At 37.0% G+C, this 26,554-nt stretch overlaps 1 protein-coding gene across 2 annotated transcripts; it reads right to left on the bottom strand.

The window, feature by feature from the left end:
• Positions 1 to 335: 335 nt before the first annotated feature.
• Positions 336 to 26,554, bottom strand: FAM204A (family with sequence similarity 204 member A). Of its 2 annotated transcripts, none has more exons than XM_077823049.1 (8): positions 26,497 to 26,554; positions 24,303 to 24,571; positions 23,193 to 23,283; positions 22,524 to 22,560; positions 21,807 to 21,906; positions 18,544 to 18,633; positions 3,065 to 3,171; positions 336 to 2,722 (listed from the first exon to the last, which is right to left on the bottom strand). In XM_077823049.1, the coding sequence occupies exons 2-8, from the start codon at positions 24,561 to 24,563 to the stop codon at positions 2,671 to 2,673; spliced, it is 738 nt and encodes a 245-aa protein (XP_077679175.1). In that variant the 5' UTR covers positions 24,564 to 24,571; positions 26,497 to 26,554; the 3' UTR covers positions 336 to 2,670. The 2 variants fall into 2 exon arrangements, with proteins under 2 accessions (XP_077679175.1, XP_077679176.1); XM_077823050.1 differs by lacking the exon at positions 26,497 to 26,554 and adding an exon at positions 26,364 to 26,495.

The raw sequence follows: 26,554 nt of genomic DNA, 5'->3' as shown, positions 1-26,554 counted from the left end.
AGTTGTCAAGGTTCCTTCCCCTCTGAACTCTAGGGTACAGACGTGGGGACCTGCATGAAAAAAACCCTAAGCTTATTTTTACCAGCTTAGGTTAAAACTTACCCAAGGTACAAACTGTTTTACCTTTTGTCCCTGGACTTTATTGCTGCCACCACCAAGCATCTAACAAAATATAACTGGGAAAGAGCCCACTTGGAAACGTCTTTCCCCGCACAATCCCCCCAAGCCCTACACCCCCTTTCCTGGGGAAGGCTTGATAAAAATCCTCACCAATTTGCATAGGTGAACACAGACCCAAACCCTTGGATCTTAAGAACAAGGAAAAAGCAATCAGGTTCTTAAAAGAAGAATTTTAATTGAAGAAAAAGTAAAAGAATCACCTCTGTAAAATCAGGATGCTAAATACCTTACAGGGTAATCAGATTCAAAACATAGAGAATCCCTCTAGGCAAAACCTTAAGTTACAAAAAGACACAAAAACCGGAATATACATTCCATTCAGCACAACTTATTTTATCAGCCATTTAAACAAAACAGAATCTAATGCATATCTAACTAGATTGCTTTCCCCCGCTCCAGCTTTGAAAGTATCTTGTCTCCTCATTGGTCATTTTGGTCAGGTGCCAGTGAGGTTATCTTTAGCTTCTTAACCCTTTACAGGTGAAAGGGTTTTTCCTCTGGCCAGGAGGGATTTAAAGGTGGTTAGCCTTCCCTTTATATTTATGACACAAGCTATATACAGTAAAAATAATTTCACTTGAATTTTCAGATAGGAATTTTATAGAATTCTGGTACATTTGAAATTCAGAAAAAAATTCTTCATATAGTATTTTTCTAGGTTTGCCAAGGAACCACTAAGGCATTTTCCCATTTTCATAAGCCATAATGTCTTAAATGTAATGTTATTCCATGTGGGAAAAATACAGATACATACACAAACTATACATTATGTATTTGTAAATTTAATGCATATATAAAATAAATAATATGAGGACTACATACCACTTGCTTCCTTTCCCCACGCCAATGGCTCTTCCAAAAAAAGGTACAGGTATTTAAAATACAGTTTGAATTTTATGATGTTCTGTTTCAGAATCCTGTTTACCCACTGGTTTACAGTCTTGGCAGTTGTCTTTAACTCTGTCATCATAACTAATTACAGCTGACTCTAGGATTACAATATTGCAAACTCTCATCTTTATGAAAAGTACAATGTTCTGCTAGGGGAAAAAAAGAAGAAAAAAAAAGATATATCCCACTTCCCGAGGGCTACCAACAAACGCCCTATTCCTTAGGTCTTAGAATTGGTGCCGTAAACCTTCAAAGTACTACTCTTTGGCAAGTTGTTTTAGCCTGAAGTGCTTAAATAGTAAATCACCATTATGTTAATACCAAACCTTTGGCCTGAAACATATTAATCTTGTTTAACAACAACTGACGTTTACATTCCCAATTCATTTCAGGCATTTTGGTGACTAAACATATAGGCAAAAACTTCAGGGAAAAAAGTTATTGCTAGTCTTGAATGTGTCCTTACTTTTCACTGTGAATGATTTTAGAAAAACATTATTAACAATTCTTGTTACTTACAACATAAGCATTCAAAGCATAATTCTTTTATAAAACATCTGGCACCGAATACAGTTTGCATTTGATATTCAAGTGTAAGTTGATCAACTCCACAACATAACAGATTTTAGATATTTTCAAAATTCATATTTCTACATTTTGTCCCATTGACAAGATAGGGATTTTAAAATTTGAACACATGTGAAGTAAGTGGGGAAGGATAAACTGGAAGGGTCTTCAAGATGCTGGTTCCAAGACATGGGGCATACTAGATCCACGCAATGAATCTAAGCATTGCGCTTCATGGACTCTCAGACTAAAATTTTTTGTTGCAATTCATCTAGCCACATAAATAAATAATACAAAGATAAGATACTTTTAGTAGTATAGAGAATAGCTTAATTTAAAATTATTTTCATACTTAATACTACTAAATAAAAGGAGCATTGGGTAACGTCACAAAAGTCAATATTCTGGTATTCTTCAGGCATTTCATGATATACCTTCAATTCAACCAACTGATCTCTTGTGTCCAAATGATTCAAAGAGCAGCCTCAAAACAATACTGTGATAAGATCTGTACTACTTAGTAGATCAGACGTATAATTGATAAGATACTGATTTTTTTTAAACGAAGAACCTGTCCTTTTACCCACACCCATGTATCACTGACATGAATATTTTATCGTTATAAAAGCCGTGGCCACCTAACAGAACCTTACTGCACTGAAAATTTGGGTCCAGATTTATGGGAATCTTGACCAGGCTCCATAATTCTTCAGACCTGAGATGTGTTATACAGAATTTTGTCCATCTGGAGAATGAGTGGAATGTTAAGTTTCTGTGTGCATTAAAAATAATCAAATATCTATTCCCACTACAATTTTAACAGGAATTTGAAACAAGATATAGAAATCTAAGAGCATTACGGGAAATAAGTAAACAAACAGTTTTTGCTTAGTTTTTTTAAAAACTACTATTAACCTTGCTTAGTTGTTCAAGATTTAGTTATGCAAGCATAAAAGAGGCAGCATATACTGTATTAAACCCACAATAATTATATTTTAAACAGCTTTACTTTCAGATGAGATCAAGACAGAACTACATGTATCCCATGTTGCTTTTTGTTTCCCATCTTTTCTTTGCTTCAAATCTGAAATGAAACACAAAAACATGTTAGGTTCCACTACAGTGATATTTGGGAGTTTTCAAGAGAAAACATTTAACTTCAGTGAAAAAAAAATCAGAATTTGGTTTTTAGTAACCTACTAATTACAAAAAGGCAATATAAACATTAGAATAAGTTATCAGTTGTGGTACCAACTATATATTTAGTCTGATTCATTATTCAGGAAAAAAACAATCAGGTCAAACTAAACAAACAAGGATCAGCACAAGTCTATTTGAAGTAAGGAAACATTTAACTGAGATTCTATTGAATCCATTTAAAGCCAACAAAACCACAAATACTGAATATTGTACTCAAATGACGCACCCCCAGGCAAGCTTCTTTTTCTTTCGAGCTTCTTGGGAAGCCTCCGTATCTTGCTTGGCTTTTACAAAGTTGCGACAAGCAACAGCTTTAGCAATTTTCACGCCGAGCTAAGAAGGGGTGAGAAGGAACAGAAAGAAAAGTCAACAGAAGCAAATGGTTTACATCAAACATGAGGCCTATCAATGAGTTATTTAGTTTGATACTCTTTCCCATGGGCTAACATGAGTTACGATATCTTTTGAAAAATCAGATGGATCGATGTATGCATAGGACTGAACAAGACCAGATTTTCTATGGGAGAGACAGATGATCCATTTTACTCTGTGTGCTTTGGTCCAAAAAGACAGCTAGAACTGAAGGAGCAATGATTCTGATCTGTTCCCACCTCCACACCTCATCAGCCAGAAAGATGGCAGTGTTAAGAATGATGGGCAAGAACAGTAGAGGTCCTCAAGGCTCTGAGTAATCCCACCCATCCAACGGATGGTATACCTGTACATTCAAAAAATTAACATTTCCTCACATACAGTACCTTTCACATACGGAATTTAAAGCACTTTAGAACTGGTGCAGGCTGGATTTTAATTGGCTAATCTCAATAACATGAGACAAGTGCAAGAGGAAAGATCTTATGTGTTGGGCATTAGTAGAGCATCAGCTACCCTCTTTGGTCTAGTTTTTTGTCTAATACATCATGTAAAAGAATGAAAATTATTTATATAATCACATGAACTAAGATAACAAGAAAGTTTTACATGTGTAAAGTTTGTAGCCAACCTATATAGTTTTTTTTAAGTAATAAAAACTTGGCATGTTAGCCATTGCTTTGAGTGTTTCAGTATTCAGTGTATATTTCAAACTAAGGGCCAAATTCAGTAGTGATGGAAGTACCAGAAACATGTTAGATATATAAGTTGATCAGGAGAGAATAACTGACAAACTGCAATATGCATAGGTTTGGTATCCTACTATAAATGTGTCCAATTTCCAGTGACTCAATGGGAATTATTTCCACTAATCCTAGGGATGAATTTGGCTCAAGTGGTGTTTAGGATGGTGCAGGTGAAAGAGAAAGAAAGGAGCTGCTTTATTTTACAACTTGAGCTGGTCAGAGAATGACAACTACATTTCATGAATTTGAGGTTTCAAAATTTGTTGTTTTTTTTTACTCACTGGAACAAAATCTTTTGAACATTTTGCAAAATGGAACTGTGTTGAATCATCGGCTTTTGGATCAAGAAAATCAGGTATTTGGTTCATGTGTCTGCCTCTCTTGCCTACTGTGAACCTCAGAAGCCTTATTGTTTAACTTGATAAACAACACTTTTTGATGAAAAATGTTTTGAAAATGTTCTGACCAACTCTACTTTCATCTTGTTAGTTGCTTTCGTGACATACTCTGAGTCAGTAAAGACAAAAGAAAATTTCTTTCCATGAACATATTGTGTTGTGCAGATCACAATTTTCAGAACGCATAGTATTATGGAAATCAACTTCAGAAACAGTTAGAATGTGTAATTTGATCTTCAATAGATTTATCAGAACCAAACAATGTATTCCCATAACCCCTCAAGCTGATCTTCTCAGATAAGTAGTGTCAGGCCTTACCAATATCAAGTAGAAGACCTCCAGGGAAAACCCAGCATGCTGCAGGAAGTAGTAGTGATATGTTTCAGTAATCCCCTTTTTAGAATATTACTGAACCAGTGCTCCAGCTTGGCTCTAACTCTTGACCATGTGTGGAGATTAAAAACTTCCATAGCACTTTTTGCAGGAAGGGAGGTAGTGAGGATATTACCAGCATCCTGGCCAAAATATTAATTTAGAAAATTGTATTGTATCTGCTTACAGATCCAATTGTTGAAGTGTTCTTCACTTCCATCCTAAACTATCTAGAGGTACTACACACTGTTAAATGGTTGCCATGTTCTACTGAGAAGTTGACTGAAATAACGTATTTAGAGATCATTTGCAATAGGTTAAAATGATCTTCATATTATCAGACTCTAGATTATCATTGTTTAGCTAATAAACATGCATGTTATTCAAATAAGCTTTTGACAGGATGTAAACTGGATGCCATTTTATTTATGTATTTACAAACTTTTTCACCCAAGGGGAATTGAACTGATACCATGGTATACGTCAGGGAAAAGACCAGATGGAATAATGCCACACAACAATTTTGAAATTGCCAATTTCAAAGATTTCCATTACTGAACATTACTAACTTTCTGCTCATTTTAATTGACCTTTGTGATATCTGTGCATGATGTTAAATACTGCCAGCAAAAATATAATGTCTTGAAAGTATTTCTTCTCAGAATTACTCCTATTCTTCCTGACAACCAGAAAACTCATTTGGCCAAGACTGGTAGAACACGTTAGAACAAGTTGCTGCTTCTTGCAGCAATAACTTACTCAAGGCACTATTCAAAGCCTGAAGTCAATGAGCATCTTTCCAGTTGAAGACTGCCTTACGCAGCCCAGACTGCAAACAAAAGAATCCAAAAAAATACCAAGGTGCAAGGCCGAGGTAACAGAACAAGGGTCTCAGACTACTGAAAACATGACTGGAAATTGCATTCGTCATGGCAACACATATAGAGATCAGGTGAAAGAGAAAGAAAGAAGCTGCTTTATTTTACAACTTGAGCTGGTCAAAGAATGACAACTGCATTTCATGATAATTTGAGGTTTCAGAATTTGTCCCTATGCAGGTAGGGCTGCAATTTACTTCTGTGAAAATTGTACTTCTTAAGGCAATGGATCAAACCCCTAGAATGCAGCATTTTTAATGAAATCTGAAAAGGAAGGCTGACTGTGGCATACTGATCTTGTTTCACCAGTGAAATACTGGTATCTGTATGTTATAAAGACTTCATACAAAACACTAACAGCTAAGCAGCTGGTGAGTTGAATCTATTGCCTATTACTCAAGACATGTTTCTTTTATTTTTATTTTGTTTCCCACTCTCGCGCCCATCCCGTTTCTCTGTTTCAATCACCCACCTGTTGTGTCTTCTCCTTAACCTAAATGGTGAGCTCTTTGAGACAGGGACAGCCTGGTTATTTGTTTGTACAATGGGGTTCTTGATAATTGATTGAAGCCCTAGGCATTTCTATTATGGTTTTCAAGGTCAGGCTTGACAAAACCCTGGCTGGGATGATTTAGTTGGGGATCAGTCCTGCTTTGAGCAGAGGGTTGGACTAGATGACCTCCTGAGGTCCCTTCCAACCCTGGTATTCTATGATTCTACAAATAATAAATAGCTAAAACGTGAGCATTGATTATTACGTTAATTCCTTAAAAAGGCTAAAGCTAAACATTTCTCTAATCTATCTTTTGTACCTTTTATGGGTCACAAATATGTCCTTAAGGAGTCCTCCTGATGCACCAAATCAATCATTTGATCAGCCAATATTTCTAAGTTTTACATCATTAGCCAAATAATGATGTTTTGATTATTATCAAAAATTAACATAATCCAGTAATTCAATAGACTGACATCTGAACTATAAAAACTGAAGTTAGTCACAAAGCATATCACACAAAAACTAACTAAAGCAGACCGTCCTGCCTGAGCTCCTGGCCCAGAAGGCTGTCCGCTGTCTCCCCTCCCCCACAGCCATGCCGCCACGTGGCATAACGCTCTGGGCGGCGGGGCTGCAGAGCCCGGCCTGACCCAGTGCTCTGTGCTGCGCGGCGCAGCTGCCTGTCCTGGTGCAGCCGCGCTGCCAGCCACCGGTGCTCCAGGCAGCGCAGTGAGGGAGCAGGGAGCGGGGTGTGTGTGTTTTGGATAGAGGGCAGGGGAGTTCAGGGGGTGGTCAGGGTCGTGGATAGGGGTCGGGGAGTTCAGAACACGCGTGGAACAGGGGTTGAATAGGGGCAGGGGTCCTGGGAGGGTGGCAGTCAGGAATGAGAGGAGGGGTGGATGGGGCAGCGGGGAGCGGTCAGGGAACAGGGAGCAGAAGGGGTGGATGGGGCAGGGGTCCCGGAGGGGGCTGAATGGGGTGTGTGGGGGGGAATTGGGGGGCAGTTAGGGGCAACGGGTCCAGGGGTGGTCAGGGAGAAAGGGTGGTTGGATGAAGCAGGGGTTCCGGGGGGCAGTCAGGAAAAGGGAGGGGTGGATGGGGGCGGCGGGGGGCAGTTAGGGGCAGGGGGTCTGGGGACCGAGAGCAGGGGGTGGCGGATGGAGCAGGGGTCCCTGGGGGGGTCGGGTGGGAGTGGGGGCCCGGCCATTCCTGGCTGTTTGGGGAGGCACAGCCTCCCCTAACTGGCCCTCCATACAATTTCAGAAACCCAATGTGGCCCTCAGGCCAAAAAGTTTGCCCGCTCCTGAACTAAAGTATAACATTGTGTTACTGACATGCAGCCTTTTAATATTTAAGTGCATTTATAAGCATTATATTTTTTGCTATAAAAATTAAATTCCTTAAAATCCCAGCAACATTTAGAAATAATCCAGATTTAACGAATTACAAATTCCTGAAGTTACAGTAAAAACTTAAAGGAATACAGTAGATTTTAAATGCACAAAAAGAGTATTTATGTGACAAAGCACAATAATTTTATTAACTTAATCAATAGAGCAATCAGAGGACTATAAGCACAATAAGTGGACAATGAATTCACAGCATTCATATGTCATTTTTTGATTGAATTTTACGTCCTGGTACAATGAATTAACTAATAGTTATTCCTTAAGTATATATTTGAAATATAGTCTCGCAGGCCTATTTAACATCAATATACACACAATCTTACATAACTGATGTCTATAAATGTACCGAAAAATATTTTAGTCTGTTTCTGTGAAGGCGGAATGAATACTTCCATCTTTGAAAGTATGGAAATAAAATGGGATAATAAGATCCTCTGTAGTATATGTGGAAAGAAGGGGAAATAAATGTTCTGCAGTATTAATGCTATCACTTTAGGGCTACATAAAACCTAGTCTGCAAAAAACAAATATGTTGTGTTTAAACATACACAAACATTCTATTCCAACTAAGCATCTTCTGCACCCATCCACACCCAGACATACATCTTCACTTCCCCTTCCAGAAGAAATCCTTAAAAGCTTGGTCAATGGATTTTACATTTAAAGGGGCGGGGGGGGGAGCACATTTCGGGTCATCAGATAACTCAACAAAATACAGTGTTGTAAGAAATAAGAAAACATTAATAAAAATATATACAACAATTTCTTGTGTAGCCAAAGTATCAGCATTTTCCATATAGAACATCCAATATTTTGCTGCATTTTAATTAAGGTGTCTAAACATTATCACAAAGAACTGCAAATTGGTCAGAGCACGCAGTAAGGAAAATTAAGCTCTAAAGGCTTTTTATCACCATATTTCAGGAACCAAGGGTGTAAAATGTTCTAATTTGGGATATATTAAAAGCCATAAAAGGTCTTTCAAAAAGATTAATGGTACTTTGCTTGGATTTAAGATAAGGGCTTTAGCTGGTTGGAAAAGCAGGGCCCTGGCTAGACCCTTGAGGCATTCATCTTTACAGCCACTTGGAAGATTTGTAAAAGCGTCTGCATAACCTCAAGCAAATGCACTGCGACATTTTTTTTAAATTCCTTTCAATTTTACAGGTTTAAAGTGTGTAAATCATGTTGGGTAGTAAAGCAGCTATAATGGCTCATCCTTGTAACACAGTATAGATTTTTTTAAGACAAACTTTTTAATCAACTCAGTTTCCATGAGGCAAAATCTTTCCATATTAAAGTTCACCATTAATCATTTCAAATATCTTACTCTATCAGCTTGATATAGCATACATGTAAACTTCTTATCCATCATTTTTCATAAAATTTTACTCATCTGAAATTGTTACCTTGTAACAAATTTCTAAAGGTTTCAGAGTAGCAGCCGTGTTAGTCTGTATTCGCAAAAAACAGGAGAACTTGTGGCACCTTAGAGACTAACAAATTTATTTGAGCATAAGCTTTCGTGAGCTACAGTTTTCCCTCTTTTTGAACAGTTTCAAGGCACTTATTTAAAAATACCAATTATCATACGTTAACTTTGTATGGAATAACAGGTTTCTATGAAAAATATTGATGCCATTCTCTTTTGTTCTTTAATTAAATGAAAACAGATGTTTTCTGAAGTAAAGCGGAACCATTACTGGAGTACTTAAAGTGTTAAGGTCTTTAATTTTTATATCAGTTTGGTCTACAATTCCTGATTGTCTTTACTCAAGCTCAACATTAATGTCAAGCAAGTTACCTAGGAGACGAAAGAGATCAAAGAGACAAAAAACCCTCAAATGTCTGATTAATCAAGCCTGCAAACAGCTTATTTCTTTTAGCCTGCATGCAAGTATGAAAATGAGATTCTGGGAGCCGTACATTGTGCAGATTTGTTCATTCTTATCAGAACAAAGCCAGCGGCAGCTTATTTCATGGATCATTGGCACTGTCATCAGTGCTACACAGAACGGGTGACAGCTCCTCATTTTGAGGCTTGAACAAAATTAGCAAAAAGTCGGCACAAATTAGCCTCTCATCTTTTTAGTAATATGACATTATTCATTTACTTTTTACCCAATTTTTAATTTTTTTCCTTGTCAGCTATCCCTTTCTAGTGTTTCTTGCACAGCATCATAAAACACTTTTAAAACAAGCAAAGAAATGGCTGAAGTTGAAATCATATGTAAAGTTCAGGCGGCAAGACAGAAAACATTTTTATTGAGTTTCAACAGACATTTACTGTAATTTACAGAAAACTTTCCAGAAAATCTTGAGATATTTAATTTGGAATATTATTCAGCAGAGACCTTTCATTAAATGAGAAGTCATGTTTAAAATACAAACTCTCTATGATACGAGTAATGAGATAGCAGATTCAAGACCTGCTCCAGAAATGTCATATTTAGGTATGATCTACAAAATGCTAAACCCACAGAGGCTTTTACAAAACATCTTTATTCAAACAGGTCCTGAAGCATCCTATGGTCATACCAGAGAAGCCAAACAGCCTTTTAATACAGTATTACAGTTTCTCATCAAATATGAATCTAGTTATTTCAGACTTTGCCTTTAGCAATGATTTTCTCCTTTTATGTTATGGAATGTTATCCATTGCTGACGTATATAAAATATATAAAGCAAACAAGAATATTGAGTGGATTTTGCAGTGAAAATTGTCTCCTTTCAAGGATGTGCTCAACTTTCACTGTAAAATAGTTTGTAATACCTTTGTTGTTTTTTTATGCTGGATATTAAAACTTCAAAATTATATTTCGATGACACTAATGTAGCAAGGACAGAAAAATGTTCTAATATTTAAGCTCTCTTCTAGATTTAAACACTTATATGCAAGTAACTTCTTCCATACATGAGAAAACAGCATTAAAAATTAACTATAAGCTGTTAGATGCTTTACACAGTCCCCTTATAAGAAAGGCAGTTAGGAAAAAAAAAACTGTAGTACTGTTTTCAGCAATTTCTTTATCTCTGTTCTTCTAAGTAAGAAAGCTTATTAACAAGCTTTGAACTTAAAATCACATTTACAATAATGTGCCATCAACAGTTTTATAAGCTAATTAGAAAAAAAAGATTAATTAATGACTGGCTGCTAATAAAATGGCAATCATGAAGAAAGAAACCAAGGGTGCTAAGCTTCAACTACCACCAATTAAGAGCTAATTACAAACAAATTATATATGTGTTTTGCTGTGGGCTTTAATTTACTAAAATGGTTTTAATTAAAAGAGAAAACATGCTGATTAATTGAACTGCAGAAAAAATCTACACTATAAATTCGGCTTTGTCTGTCTCTTTAATTAGACTTGTAACATCTGAAATCTTTTTTTAAGGTTTGTTAAAGAAAAGATATACATAATTAGAGGAGCATAAGAATGTAATTCTAGGTGATAACCCTGTCATATAGCAAAGGTTAAAGGAAAACAATCTTAATGAAGAAAGATATTTGGAAGCACCTCCACTAAACGTTCGGGGGGGGAGGGGGGGAACCTATCACCAAGACAAAATAAAATCTACTCTTCCTTTTTCCAGTCTTTGAATATAAATGAAGCCTAAGTTAACTGCTGTGCAATTATAGTCTTTAAATTTGTTGCAACCACTTTGGGTATCTACACATATTATAGTAAATTTTGAATGGGGTAGATAAATTTAGAAATACAACTCCATTCATAGTAGTGGTAGTAGAGTAGCCATTTCCCCATGCAATTAATTTACCCTGTGTATATCTAACAGAGGGGATGTTTGTATGACTTGGCAACCACAAGCTATATACTATTTCTTTAAAAATAGGGTCAAATTTTAAAATACAGAGATAGTTTTAGGAACCTAGCTCATATGGTCCCCAATCTAAATTATCAAGCTAGAATTTGCTTCCAAATGAGGACAATTTCATCAACAATTATTAGCAAGTGGTCAAAAAATCATGTAACAGCATCAGAGTCGATAGAAAGCTCAACAGAGTAGCTCTGTTGGGAGATGAGAATGGTATCCCAATGACTGGTTAATTAATTTGATTATAAAGCATATATTTCATTTAAGCTTTATTACAATAATGCAGAGTTTACTTGTAAATTAGAGCTTTTGAAAATTCTCACCAAAATGCCAGAAACCTCTAAGCTAAACACATAGGAATAGTGCTGTCAAAACAGGTTATTTAAAGACTGACAACTGCTTCAGTAATGTAGTACTCTAAATTACATAATATTTTTAAGGTTTCTTTTGACAGGTAAATCTAATGTGGTCAAGATCATTTTATTGTGTTCAAGTTACTGCCCTCAGGCTAACGCACTCTTAGACAATGTGGCACCTATGCAGCAATAATAGCTACACAATAATCACAAGTGAAATGAAAAGTTTGAATTTTAGCCAGAATAATTCTCAGGACTATTAGAGCCATACAGAAATCTGCATTCTGTTTCCAGAGACAGAACAAAACATTCGAGCATGACAGCATTAAAGAAAAATACGGTTCACTCAAAGAACAATGTAAAGTATTTTCAGGGTGAAGTATTGAAAAGATCTCTTTTCAGGTCACGCAAAATCAATTTTAGAACAAGTTTACAAAGAATTAAATAGCCACAGCCTTACATTTATATTCACATCTCAACATATGTAAGCGTGTAAAGGAAATGTGAACATCTTTAACAGATTATGTAGTTCACACTGATGTGATATTACTAAGTAATTTGAGTCATAACTTTTACATAGAATGTACATTTACTGTTATGCAGAGTCAATATAGTGCTCTAAGTTCTCAATATTAACTTATTTAAAGGAGTGCCTAAAAAGTCCAACAAGTACAGTAAGTGAACCATTCACACTGCAATTTAAGGTAATAGCCTATGTTACAATGAAGTCTACTTCATTAAAAAAATGTCTACTGATTAGGAGGATTTTCAGTCATATTAGGTAAGTGTTCAAAGCTTGCTACCAAAGCAAGCATGGTTAGCATATTGGATATACCACCACCAAACAACACGGTTTACGAAATCCAGGGCATCTCACTACAAACACTGCAAAGCTGACCATGCTAACTTCATTCTTTCAACAATATCCATTCTAAAAAAGATTCAAGGCTCCTTGGATAACTCCTATATAAATATTCAATACTTTTCTTGATAACTCTCAGGTTAAACAAGTTATCATTAAATACACGATGTTGCAACCATGGCCTTAGGTACTCATTTCTACATTCAAGCAGCAGAGCTTTAAAACATGGAGCACTTTGCTAATGCTTAGAGTCTTAGATTAGGATATGATAAAGATAGCACTTGGATTACAATAAAATACACTTTAACTGAATATTTATACTGTGCAAATTGTAAGAAAATTAAAACAATCCATTCTTAACATAGTAATTAAAGTAAATTTCTTGGAAGATGCATGCTTTGAAATGTTTTCCAGTACTATATAGAGTGTTTAAAAACCCTAGATAAACTTTGTGTGCTTTTTTAGATTTAGAAGTATATAACCCACACAGATGAGGTTGAGCCTCTGCAGTAGTATATTCTATGAAGTATACTCTCTCAGAATGAAATTAAATCAGTAATAGAGAACCTGCCCAAGAAGCACTGAACCACTAGAGCGCCATGGTGATCAAAATAATCAGAAAGAGGACTTGCTGAATGCAGGGCCCATGGATTCTACACTTACAGATATCCACTAGCCCCCAAACTCTCAAAGTATGTGCAAAGGAACTGCCATCACTATTCCAGCCTATAAAGTGGCAAAATGACCATAAAGTTAGTGTGTTCATTACTTCAAACCATACAGAGATTCTACAGTTTCTTTGTAGAAATCTTTGTGCTGGGATTGGGGTGAATTTCACCAGCCACATATATACTACATTTCTGTAAATAATGAATTTCATCTAGCTGCATCAAGGGAGGTTATACATGTAGTCCACAATCTTACAATCAGATCCATGCATAGTCACTTGTGAGTGAAAGTCAGTGGGTCTGTCTGTGAGGAGATGCATGTGTTTCTGTGCACACCAACCGCAGAATTGGAGATAATGTGTTCGCTTCCATACTTCCTCCCCACACACTTTAAAAAAATAGTTTATATTATTTTTAATCAATAAGAGTTAGACATACCATTTTTACTTTCTCTTGCTTATTTTCCTAGCACATGCACTAGCATACCAAAATCCAAGCTCCGAACACCTTACCTTAACATGATTCACTCTACAATTGCTACAATACACATGCTAATTTTCATGTAGAAAAATCTTGTCATGCACACTGTAGAACTACAAAAAGTTTACTAAAATAAAATAATTTTTGATATTTTAAACAATTCTGCATTTTAGCACTGAAAATTAGAATGTATAAGGTCCATGCTTGGAAAAGATCTGAATCTGTTTTGACTTACAGTAACAGAGACCCTGGAGAATTTTTGCCCCATGACGAAAGCAATCAGATTGTATTTGTTCCACATTCATTCAATTGCTAGCCCACAACAATCCAGTAACCAGGCTTAAGAGCACAAAGAAAATTGTGTGCACAGTGCTATGAAAAATCTCTCCTGAAACAGCAATCCATTCCTTGACAGGTGTATTTTCATCAAAGAAATATAGACAATAGACAGCTTCCAAACTTACTCCTTATACTACAACATGACAATGTGTGCCTCCAAATACCCTGAAACAAGTGTTACGTGGCAAAAAAAAAAACAAAAAAACACCTTTGGGTTTCAGGGATGTGAATTTCAGTGATCTACCCAGCCAGTCTCCAGATTATGCACATTCTGTAAGTCATCACTCGGATTCTAAGGGAATCAGGTTTCACAAAAATCATCCCTCACTGTGTCATAATGATAGCACATCGACAGCATGATTTTGGCATTCCCTAGCTTTTTTATGGCATGTTTTCATTGCCTATTTCCAGACATTTCTTTATTTTTGGCTTCATTTTTCTAAAAACTGATGCTGCCCTATCAGTTTCACAGGCTTATAAATGTTATACATCAAAAATTAGTTTCACTTATTAAAGCAGGAAACAGCTTTAAGAACTCTGGGATCTGTGCCTCAAAGCAAAGGCTTTATCAGCAGGTTCCAGTTACTGCTTCTTGAGAAAGAAAATGGTGGTGATTAAAAATCTGTACACCTGATTTCCAAAAGAACACCCACCCACTGAATACACATTCCACAGGGCTGCAAGGGGGCTGTACCCCAAATAGAATCAGTTTATTTTTGATATCTTCATACAACTCTGCTCAGGAATAATAATTCAGAGAAATAAAATGTAAAATAATGCAGTTTGTATATAAGAAACAGCAACTCATCTTGTTTTTTTGCCCACCTTCATGGGTGCCATACCGTACACAGTCAATATCTTTCTCCGCATTTGGCTCAAACCATTTCCTGTTGCTTACAACTTTTGGAGGTGAAAAGAAAAGTAACATTAACAGCTTAACTTGTGTAAACTGAAAAAATTGGGTAGTTTTTTAGAATTAATTCACTTTCTACAAAAAAAAAAGTAGCATTTCACAAAAACAAGATTTTTTTTTTTTAAGTTCAGAATGGAATGGGAGAAGATCACATGGATGTTTGCATCAATATTTAAAAATGTGAAAGCAATTTTGTTTTATTAGTCTGTACCTGGTCTATGAGACAATAATGTTCTGACTCAGCTGCTCCCATAACTGCAGCCTTTGTTTGGCTCTTTACTCAATCAGTTACTTACATGAATGATTTCACCAGAACAAAAGATAGGCCTTCCCCCGGCTCCCACAATTATGGAGACCCACCTTAACCTATGCAGACTCTTCTTTTAAGTCACAAAAGAAGAACCAATCTTGCAATGAGTTTTGAATGGGCAATTCCCTGTACCTGTGTAAAGTCCCACTGAAGTTACTGGGAGACTGCCCACACGAAACGCGTTGGAAAATCAGGGCATGGTCATTTGCGTTTTCCTTCTCTCACAATGTATTATTTTTTCAGACTAACCACCTTAACCAAAATGGAATGAAGGTTGTGAACACTAACATTGTTTCAAACGTATTCTTATTTTTTGAACCTGCTAATACTTCAAAATCAAGAATTTGGAGTTAAGGTTCCACAAATAATATATAACAATAGGACCTGTAATATGCTAGGTGTTGTACAATACCATGTCTACCCAATTCAGAGAATGATCATCTTCTTTCTTGTCATTTCCCAATTTGGGGTCAGCGACTTTTATAGCCTTCTTCCAAAACTCAACATTGTATGCCAGGCTTTTATACAGTTGGTCTCTCTGAGGTCCACTGATATGTGGCTCATGAATCTTTGGTCTCTTCCTTGGTCGTCTTCCATCCACAATCACTGCAAGAGCCATCCTACTGATATAACTCTCAAGTCGCCGCTTGATATGCCCATACCAACATAGCGTAGCCTCTCTCAACTTGGGTTCAATTACAGCAACCTGCAGGCCCCTTACAACATCATTTCATTTCCTGCATGGAATGTCCTACCATTTGACCACCTCAACATCTTCATTTCTGTGGTGGAGAGCATATTGATTTTCTTTGTTGTGGTTGGCCAAGTCTTTATTCCATACATTAAGATGGGCCCAATTCCAGTTTTACACATTCATCTTTTAACTTTATTGGCATCTTTTTGTCACACAGACCTGGGGTCAGCTCTCATCGTTTGCACGAAGCAGCTTTAGTATGATGCTGGGCATCACTCAGCAGGGCATCATCATCAGGTATTTAAATTCTTTCATACTTAGCTCTCTGCCTTTATGAAGTATCTTCCTCCTTCAGTTAACATAGCGTTGGTCTTGCCAACATTCATTCTAAATCCACCCTGCTCAAAAGTACATTACCACTGTTCAAAACTGGCGTGCAGGGCCTCACAATCTTCCACACATGTCACTAAGGCATCAGCGAACAGCATGTTCCAAGATAGCTCCCTTCATATATTCTCACTTATCATATCTATGACAACCACAAACAAAAATGGGTTCAACTGACACTGATCCCAATGCTAGCCAATATTTACTGGAAATTTTCCACTGCGCCCCATTTAGTTTTGGCTCAGTAGTCACTCCATATTCTGGACTCACACAGCTCCAAACTTCTTCCAGTCATCATTTCTATGTTCAAATTTGCACATCTCAGATTACATACTGACTTCTTTAACTTTAGTGGCCCTTGCCCAGTTACAACAGTTATTCAATTCAGATAATAGTATATCATAAATGGTACAAAAACTTTTAACTTTTCATGTTAATTTATATTTTAAGTCAAAAAATTTGCACAGAAATCTCAGCATGTTTTATTGATTGTTGTACTCTAATTTAGAGTAGATGAGGAAATGGTGCATTACAGGTCTGTTCTTGGAAGGAGATATATTAGGAGTGTTTTTATACTGTACTTGAAAGGAGAGGTGAGATGTTGGCATATTTCATTCTGAGCAGGTGGGTGACCTCAAAAAGGGAGATATATGGCCAATAGCAAACATTCTTGGGTTTGTAATTATACTACGTGAAGTGATGGTTTTCCAGTCACTAGTGGAAATGTAGATAGTGTATGGTAGTTACTTACATAGTACTCTCAGTGGCTGAGTAAGGCAGTATCCTGCGAATATGTAGAGGACAGGTACTGAGGCAGAGTAAGAATTTAACTAAGTTATTTATGGGAGCTTAAGTACAAATTTCCTAGCCTCCAAAACTCTGCTTTTTAATGAGTAACTAGAATGGTATACTGTACCATGTTAAATTTAACTGATTAGCAATTGCAGCTTTAATTCTATTTTAAAAAAGTCTGGCTGGAAATTTTCTTATTTTAAAATATTTTAAAAACATTTATGTGAAAATCTGAAGTAGATTGTGGTGTTTTCCTTCTCCATTTTTAAACTTTCAAAAACCTTTTGAATTCTAGTAACTTAGCCAACAGACCTGAAATTTCCAACCCGTGTGCATGATTGGGAAGATAAACAGGAGGTAGGAGATATGTTCTAACAGGAAAATGGAAAACCTTCTAGTAATAAATAGGAGGAAACATACAAACCATTTCCTCTCTTTATTTAGAGCCACATTTGACTGTTCTCCCTTCCTTGGCTTCTGAGCTGTTCTCCAATATTTTCTTTCTTCACATTTTCACCACCCTCCATCTGCCTTCATGGAAGCTGGAGTCCAGCTGCCTACGCTGGACTCCAGTGATGCACTGCTGATGCCATACACACATTTATTTGTGTGGTTTCTAATTCTAAATCCAAATTCACAAAGGCATCTAACAGGTTAACTACCCGAGTTGAAAAGTTATGTCAGCATTTTACAAACCTTTTGAAGGATCAACGTTTCATAAGTTAATTCTACAAATAGCCACCCACTTGCCACAATTACTCAGACACACTAGCTACCACTGCAGATAATGTAATAAAAGATGTGAAGTTTCTGGACCAACCTAATTTTGAGATATGTTCTTAAAAACAGAAATAATTAAAATTATTCCAAAACCAAAAAACCCCTTTTCATTACATAACTATATCTCTGAGCTCTCTCATCCAGTTTGCTCGAGGATAAATTTTGTTGAGGTGGGAAAGAGAGGCAAAGTCTGAGGTACAGAATATTAATAAGAAAGCTACTTTCCATCTGAAATTTCTTGAGAAACTGATGTGGAAGAAGGTTCAAATTTTAGGATTATTACAGAAAGTTATTTATAGTCATAACTATGAAGTTACTAATGTGGCTCCACAATAACTTGTTTGTCTGAGATCAATCCTTTTGGGGGTTATGTGTTCAGGTCTTCTTGTGATAGATATTACTCGAGCCATTGAAAATTCAGATATAATTGTCCAAACAGTCCTAAAGTTACACATGTGGCTATAATAGGTCGTGGCTGAAAGAAGCCTATGTAAGCAGCAGCAAAAGGAAAAGATGCCAGGAACAATCTTTAAGAGTATTTGGTTAAATTATAATGACTTATGACTAGATACACAAAGTCAAGAGTTTTAAGAGGTAGTATTTAACTAGGTCAACTTACCTCACGAGTGGCTAATCTATTACTCAGTTCCTCAGCTCTCTCAACATCCCCTTCAGTCAAAGACTTGTCTATGCTGACTTCAAGACCAGACTGGAAAAAAAAAAATGGCAAACATCTTCAGGCCAAAACGAATGATGAAATAGGATTTATAGAGAGAACTCCTCATGTACATTTTAAACATCTGTTTAACAGAATTATATTTATTTCACACATCTGTAATTTCCATGTAAAACAAATCACATTTGTCTAAGCGTTGTAATGGATAGTATCATTAAGTAGTCACTGAAAGGCTGACTGAGCACAAATCATTGTATTAGCCCACCTTATGTGTAGGGTAAATACTGTAGTTAAAAAAAAATATTACATGGACTAGCTTAGACCTGTCACAAGAAAGTTTCATCTCAAGATATGGTTTGGCTTATCTATTCCATCCCTGGAGCTTTCCTAAATAAAATGTGAAGTGTATATGTCAGGTAACATGAAGAATGGCAATCATCACTGTATCTTTGCCGTTCTTAGATCTTATCTTTATCTCAAAACTGAATTCTGGCACCATGCCACTTTGCTGTACTACTAAATCCAAGTCTTCAAATAATCATGGTATGAAAGAGGAAAAAAAAGTTTTACATTTTTAAAATTTCTGAATACAAGAAAAAAAGTGTCCTAATAACAGAGGCAAATTCTAACTTGTCTAAAGTTAATGTCTTCAAATTAAGGATGACTAATGAAAGTTTTATAAAAATACATATGTGCTCTTTAAAAAATTGTAGGTTTGTATTTGCTGAAGATTCCAATTGTAATATTTCTGAAGGAATACAGGAGTGGAACTGAGGTTGTGCCAGAGTGGGAATTTTCTGTAATATTTTGTATGACTAGTGTGTGTGCCTCAGTTTCCCCTATATGCTGTATTGTTAACTAGGTGGCAGGAGAAGGTTGCTTATTCTATGCAGAGACCCAGAGACACAGGTGTGACTGACACCTAGCTGTTTAGGGCAAGGGCCGCTAGTATATGGGGAGTCCAAGATGACAATGGCCACTCCAGTTGCCAGGACATTTGGTACCTAGCAACTAACAACCATGGACTGCCCACCCCTCTACAGAACGCCAGCCATGTTTGCCAAAGGAACAAGAAAAAAGGACTGAGGAGTGGCCGGGGGGGGGGGGGGAGAAGGGGGGGAGGGACGTTGTTAGGAGTTGGTTGTTGGAAGCTTGAGACTCTCTTGAACAGGGGCAAAAGAGGGGTCACAGGGCTCTGGGCTGACCATGATGGTAACTTTTCATTCTCTGTGCTGACCAAGGACTTTCTATGCTGTGTTCCAGACATCTAATAAACCTTACTGGTTTTGAAACACTGGCTGAGAGTCACTGCAGATGCCGAAGGTGTGGATGCATTGCTCCCTTTAGGTGTACAAGTTTCTCTGAGGATTCCAGCTCAGGCGGACACACTGAAGGGAGCTCACCGCATGAAGTAAGAGTGCTGAAGGCTTGGAGGTTCAGTCTAAGGAGGCAGTAAAGCTAAATTACTTACACTAGTGAAGAAGTGAATCCCTAAAGGGATGGAGAGGGGAGAACCTGGCCCACTGAAAGGGGTCCTCCCAAGGACAGTTCCAGAGCATCAGATCTGTGGATCCGTGACAGATATCCACAAGCAGATTTTGTTTAAAAATTTCACCAAAAAACCCCTTTTTCCAAATCAAAAAGGAGACTTCCATTTCTTGACTGGATTTAAATATTGTTAAAGTACAATATGTCATAGCTGATCAACTAACCTACTTTGTTCTAAAGATGTAATGGTAAATGAAAATATAACATCTGCTACTACTGAGAAATACTGTTAAGAGGATTTTTCTTTTCATTTTCATACATTGAAGATGTAAGTCAGAGAAGAACAAAAATTTAATAAAATAATAATTCAAAGTTGTGATGGCAGTCAATTCTGTTTGATGCCTTATGAAATTAATAGATATAATTAATAGTTTGCCAGCACTAACAAAAACAATTCATCTAATCATCTCGGCTGGAGAGATTCCACATTTTACTGGCCGAGGCTCCTCCATTACCCAGGTCTAACCTGAGGAATTCAGTGCAAGCCTGTGGTTTCAGTTAGGGAGAATTATGAGCAGATGTTTGCCTAGAATTAGGACTCGGAAAACAGTGGTCAAAGTTACTTTGCTTGGGATATGTAACCTAGAAAATGTGATGTGGTTTCATAAAAATTTCTTGAACGTTGGCTAGAAACATCACTGACCAAATAATGCCATAAAGCAGTGGTTCTCAACCAGGGGTACATGCAGAGGGGTATATGCAGGTCTTCGACTCATCTAGATATTTGCCTAGTTTTACAACAGGCTACATAAAAATACAAAAGTGTCACGGTATGCTTTTACTGAAAAATTATTTTCTTTTTACGGTAAAAATGAGAATTATAAAATAAATCGACTGGAATATAAATATTGTGCTTTTTCAGTGTATAGTATATAGAGAAGTATAAAGTAATTGAGTGTATGAAATTTTAGTTTGTACTGACTTCGTTAGCGCTTTTTAGGTCGGATTTTGTAGGCAAGAAGTTTTTAAGTGAGGTGAAACTTGGGAGTACGCAAGACAAATCAGTCTCTTGAAGGGGTACAACAGTCTGGAAAGATTGAGAGCCACTGCTATAAAGAACATAATTTACAAAGATAAATGAGCTTTGAAAATGAGACTACTGATGATAATCAATAATAATTAGTGCCAGAAATTGCTAAGAGAATTATTGGCCATGTTAATACATTTTAATAACATAAATGTCTTAATAATTCAAAAGACTACTTCAAATGAAGTATCACTTTTAGATAACTAACCCCTATACCTCCAAGACAATTCCACTGTTTTCAGTTAAAAGTATCAGCTGAAGTATTTTAAAATTAAAAGAAATTCACCCTAGCCAAATCAGATGTGTACTTCTCCCTACGTATATCACAGAGAGAAGGAAAAAAAAAGAGAGAGAGAGAGAGAGAGAAATGGATGGCAATACCCAGGGATATTGTAGCAACAGAAAGTGTAGCAATTCTTCAATATAATATCTATAAATTGCATGTGATATCTAACTAGCAGATCATATTACAAGTGTTACATAGAATTCTCTCTCTAATAGAAGTATATGATTATTTACTCACCTTCAACCAACTTTCTGCCTTATTTTTATTTCAGTTATAGCTGGATTTTAGTTTTGTCATAATATATCATTGTCATCATACTTCTAAGAAACTATGAATAGCAATCACCTTTTGGGCAGCACTGTTGCTCACAAGAGATTCAAACCTATCATTAATTCCGAAGTATTGCGTGAGTTCCTTCCATTGACCTTCATTTGAAGATTGCTGACTGAAAAACAGACAAACACAACTTTGTACTAAGCACACTCAGAATAAATTAAACTGATTATTCAGTTAAAATATGAATAGCAGTTAACATTATCAGCTACATATTTTTAGACTCTCCATTGTTTGTAATAACCTTTTATACGCCAGAAGAAAAAAAAAAGAATGTTTTGTTCTCCCATTTGGAAAAAGTTACCCCCTACTCAACTTTCTAATGGCAACAAAATTAACAGTTCCTTTTGTTTACTTCACAATATCTGTACTTGAATCGTGTAAGGCCCCAATCCTGCAGTTAACTTCGCATGTAACTACACATACAAGTAGTGCAATTGAGGGCAAGTCGACATAGCTATGGGTTAAGTAATAATAAGTTAGGCCCCTCCTCTCCTATTTTAATTTCGACCCAAGTCAATATTTGCTAAATCAAGAAATTTCCCCATCAAATAATTTTAGGGGTCAAATACAGCTGTTGACTGCCCGAGACTCTAACTGACTTGGAAACTGCTTACAGATATCCAAAGATAGTATGTGGCCCTAAGGTTAGTCAAATTTTGTACTCATTCTTTCTGACAATGTCCCTTTACAAACACACTTCAGATAATTATATTGATTTTTTTATACCTTTCAATCACTTCTTTTTTGTTCTTTTTCAGTTTTTCTGAAAAGAAAAAATAAAGAAAGCAAATATATTTTAAAGACATTCACAAACTTCTGGTACAAATCATTAAAAGAGACTAGTTCAAGATTAATGTGTATGGTATTACTGAGTAATCTTTAAGGCCTGAGGTGCCAAGAGATCCTCCCACACAGAGTTCCAACAAGTCAATGGAACCCCATTTAGGCAGACCCCGTTAGCAGGATTGGTCCCATAGTGCTTACTTTCTAAAATGTTTTTAAAGCGATAGGATTATGCTCAGTAATAAGGGTTTTCATAATAAGAACTTTATACAGTATCTGTAATAGAGAATTGTATTTAGAAAGCTAAAGCAAGAGTGAGTCATTGGATTACTAAAATATATTTTAGCTAACTGGTAATCCTGATAAATCAACATTAATTGAAGAACATTTACAAGTTGAATTTCCTTGCAAGTAGCACAAGTATAAATCTATACTGTTTCCATAACATAGTCACACAACAAAAATCTCTGGTTCACAGGCACAGAATGCTGGCTTCAATGGTGCCCTCCAGCCCAGTCTTTCACTGTATTTCTTGAAAAAATACAGTTTTTTCCAACCCACTTTAGTAAATCAAAATGCATTTGGTATTAATTCTATAATTAAATGAAATACCTTTTCTGTAACGTTTTCTCTTTTTCCCCCTGTTTCCCTGATTTGTTTGGACTTTCATTTCACAGTTTTTCTTCTGAAGCTCCTGAAATTTCTACAGGAGAAGGAAAAAGCAAACTCAGAATTTTTTTAAGTCAAAAAGTGTACTGAAAACATTACCCAAAATTCTAATTCTTACTATACGAAGGTTCTTATACAGTGCAAGTTCAATTCTACTGGTAATAAGTTGCAAAAGTTACACACAACAGACTGTGATCTTCATACCACATAAAATTATCTCTGATTTTCTGCCCCTACCCCTTCTTTTGGTCCCCATGATTCTTCAGAACTGCATCCCAAACTTCATTATAAGGTACACAACTAACGTGAAACACATTAAGGGCGCAACAGTGAGCATGTTCATAAAGTCCTCTGAGGTCAATTTAGATGATGGGTGAATGTTCAAGGAAGACTGGAAGCAGACCTCTTACATAACTGGCTATCTAGGCTATGGAGAAAGATGAGAGACTAGTTTTTTGCAATCCTTATTCAGAATTAGAGGCCCACTGTGAAATATCAGTGTAGACTGGTCAACTCATAAGTATGAATTTTCCAATCTTTTCTTTCCCCATATGAAACATGTACAGATCAAAGAAAATGAATACGGTCTTCTAACCCAACTTGATACTGAATGGCAGGGTTTACAGGAAACTGAAGGACACATTTTTTGTTGACTACATCTTAAATATTCAATTGATTGGATAATATGCTAAATTACAAATCTTTAACCATTCAGAAGCCAGTTGCAAAGAAGTTTAGGTGCTCAGGCCCTAAAGTGAACAGAAAACTTCATAAGCAAGAGTGGTTGTGCTATATTATTTTTCTCCCCTGGGCTTTACCAGTCTTGAAAGAAAGCAAAAGTAAAATTTACATTAAAAAAAAAATCCCTCTTAGCAGCTTGTTAGGTTAACATTGGTTCCAATGGATCATGGCAGACTACATTTTATTCAAATTGCTTTATTTTATCCTACACATCGTATGCGCCTTCACTTAAATAAAGATTAGCCATACAACATTGAACATGTATATTAAAATTTTGTACTGGTCATTTGCAGACAAACTAATAATACCCACATTCCATATTTTTAAAGAAACTCCAGAAGGGCATTCTTGATATTCGTTTTCTCCATCTGCCACTGCTATAGGAATGGATTTACTTTCAGTGATACTCTCAGGTCTATTTGTCTGAAAATCAGAAACCTGAACTCCTTTGACATCCTCATCTACTTTATCTTCCGCGGAGCAAGATACAGGACCATCCACTGGGTCTCCATCATCAGAACTCAAGTCAACATCACTGTCATTCACACCAGGAGGAAACAGCCCACTCCACATCTTCCAGTCTAAAAAATAGAGCAAAACAGCAAAAAATCTTTGTGAAGACACACACTTCATATGAATTTATCCAGATTCTATTTTCTCTGTGGATGCAGAGAATTAGAAATAATGAAATACAGCATTACAAATATTTTAAATGCTCTTGACAAGAGGAAAAAGCAAAAAATAATCTTACTTCCATTAGAAGTTTTAAGTGGTTTAGACAAGCTCATTAGAATTAATGCAGAAAGTCTTAACACTTGTAGAGAGGGCAGTTTACACAATGGTCCTTTTGCTCTCCTATAATTTTAAAACTCAGTTTTTAATATAAAGTATAGAAAAATTGTAACTCAAGATCTTTTTTAAATGCAGTAAGTCATACTGCCTGAATCTAGAGAACAATTATCAAAGGGTTGTGAAAGTGCACGAATGAGTATTTAAAAAAAACCACTTGGGAGACACACATTAGGGGCTAGATGCTTTTGAAGTGTGTACAGTCAGATTTGTGTGTACCCTGGAACTGTAAGTCAAGTGTCTCCAAAAGTGCTTGTTTGGTTTTGCACACACCCTTTCAAAAATTTGGTCCTAAGTGTTTTACTGAATCATGCAACACAAAAACATAAATCACGAGTGATACAAGACCAGATTCTATTTTGCTGCACAATCGTAAAACTTGACTATAATAGAGTTATTTTAGATTGACACTAGTATAACTTAGAGCAAAATCTGCATCAGACAATTTCAAATTTATCTTAAAACTAATTAAGTGACTTCCTCCCAACGGAGAGACTTGGTCTGAAAAAAATAAATAAATAAAAGTAAAGGGGGGGAAAAATTGTGCCTGACCATGACAGATAGGAGAAAGAAAGAAGTCACTGTTTTAGCCACCTGCTATATGATCAGAAATGGACAATTCTGACAAATGTCCACAAGGGATCAAAGGCAGCAAGTGCACAGGCAATCCTAGGCAGATGTTACCTACTTCTAAGATACCTATGGGTGTGGTTGACATATTTGCTTTTTAACAGTTTGGCAACATTTGTACAGCTTATGTCAGCATTGAATCGGACTGAAAATATAACATTGTGCTGTTTTCTTTTGAATCTAACAATGGTATGACTTAGTAACTTTTTTACAAAGCCAAACCCTGACTTAAATAGATATTTATAGGTACAAGTTAACATGATAGCCCTAGTGTCTCTCAATGAAGAGTATGATAAGTTTATTATTCTCAGCCTCACTACTTTCCATCTCCTCCTGCAACTGCTACCTGGGACAGCACCACCCAGCCCCCACTCTCAAAAGTTGTTTGGATTTGATTTACAGTCCAAATCAGGCTCACTTTGGAGGAGGTAAAGTAGGAAAACAGGGAAGACAAAGGTCTCCTTTTTTCTGGATTCATTTCAGGCAGGTTCCCCCTCCAGAAACGAAAGAGGGCTCATGCTAGGTGGGGTTTTGGGAGAAGGGTACAGGTTCAACCAGAACCTCTTGACATTTACCACGTGTCCCAGTACTTTGAGATGCAATCATGAACCTCACATCCAGGACCCGCATGAAACCCGAGCCCTGCCCTTCCCTAACCTCCTACCTAACCCTCTGTGCCCACCCAAAGACAAAGTCACCTCCACCCTTCTCCTGTCCTTTCCCCCTCCCCAGCCCACTATCCCTCCTCCCCGCACTTCTTAAAACCTCCACCCTGCCGAAGAGCAAGAACGCTCCCTGCCCCTCCCCCCAACGATCAGCCCAGCCCCCTCTGACGGCTCCCGCCGCGCCGCCCCTCACCCAGCGGCCCCCACCCCAGCTGCCACCGCGCTGCACCTCCTGACTCCCTCCTCCGCCAGGTGCCGCCCGTATGCAATGAACGGACGCTCCCTCCCGCCGTGAACCATCCCCCCCGCACCGGCTCCCTGCGGCCCCTCAGGCCCCGGCAGCCAGCGCAGGAGCCACTCACCGGCCGTGTTTACCTAGCCGCCATCTTGACGCTTCATTAACATCGTTCCCTGCTATTG

Source organism: Eretmochelys imbricata, chromosome 7 (genome assembly GCF_965152235.1).
Source record: "Eretmochelys imbricata isolate rEreImb1 chromosome 7, rEreImb1.hap1, whole genome shotgun sequence".
Taxonomy (NCBI): domain Eukaryota; kingdom Metazoa; phylum Chordata; order Testudines; family Cheloniidae; genus Eretmochelys; species Eretmochelys imbricata.
This window is presented reverse-complemented; position numbering and strand designations above follow the sequence as displayed.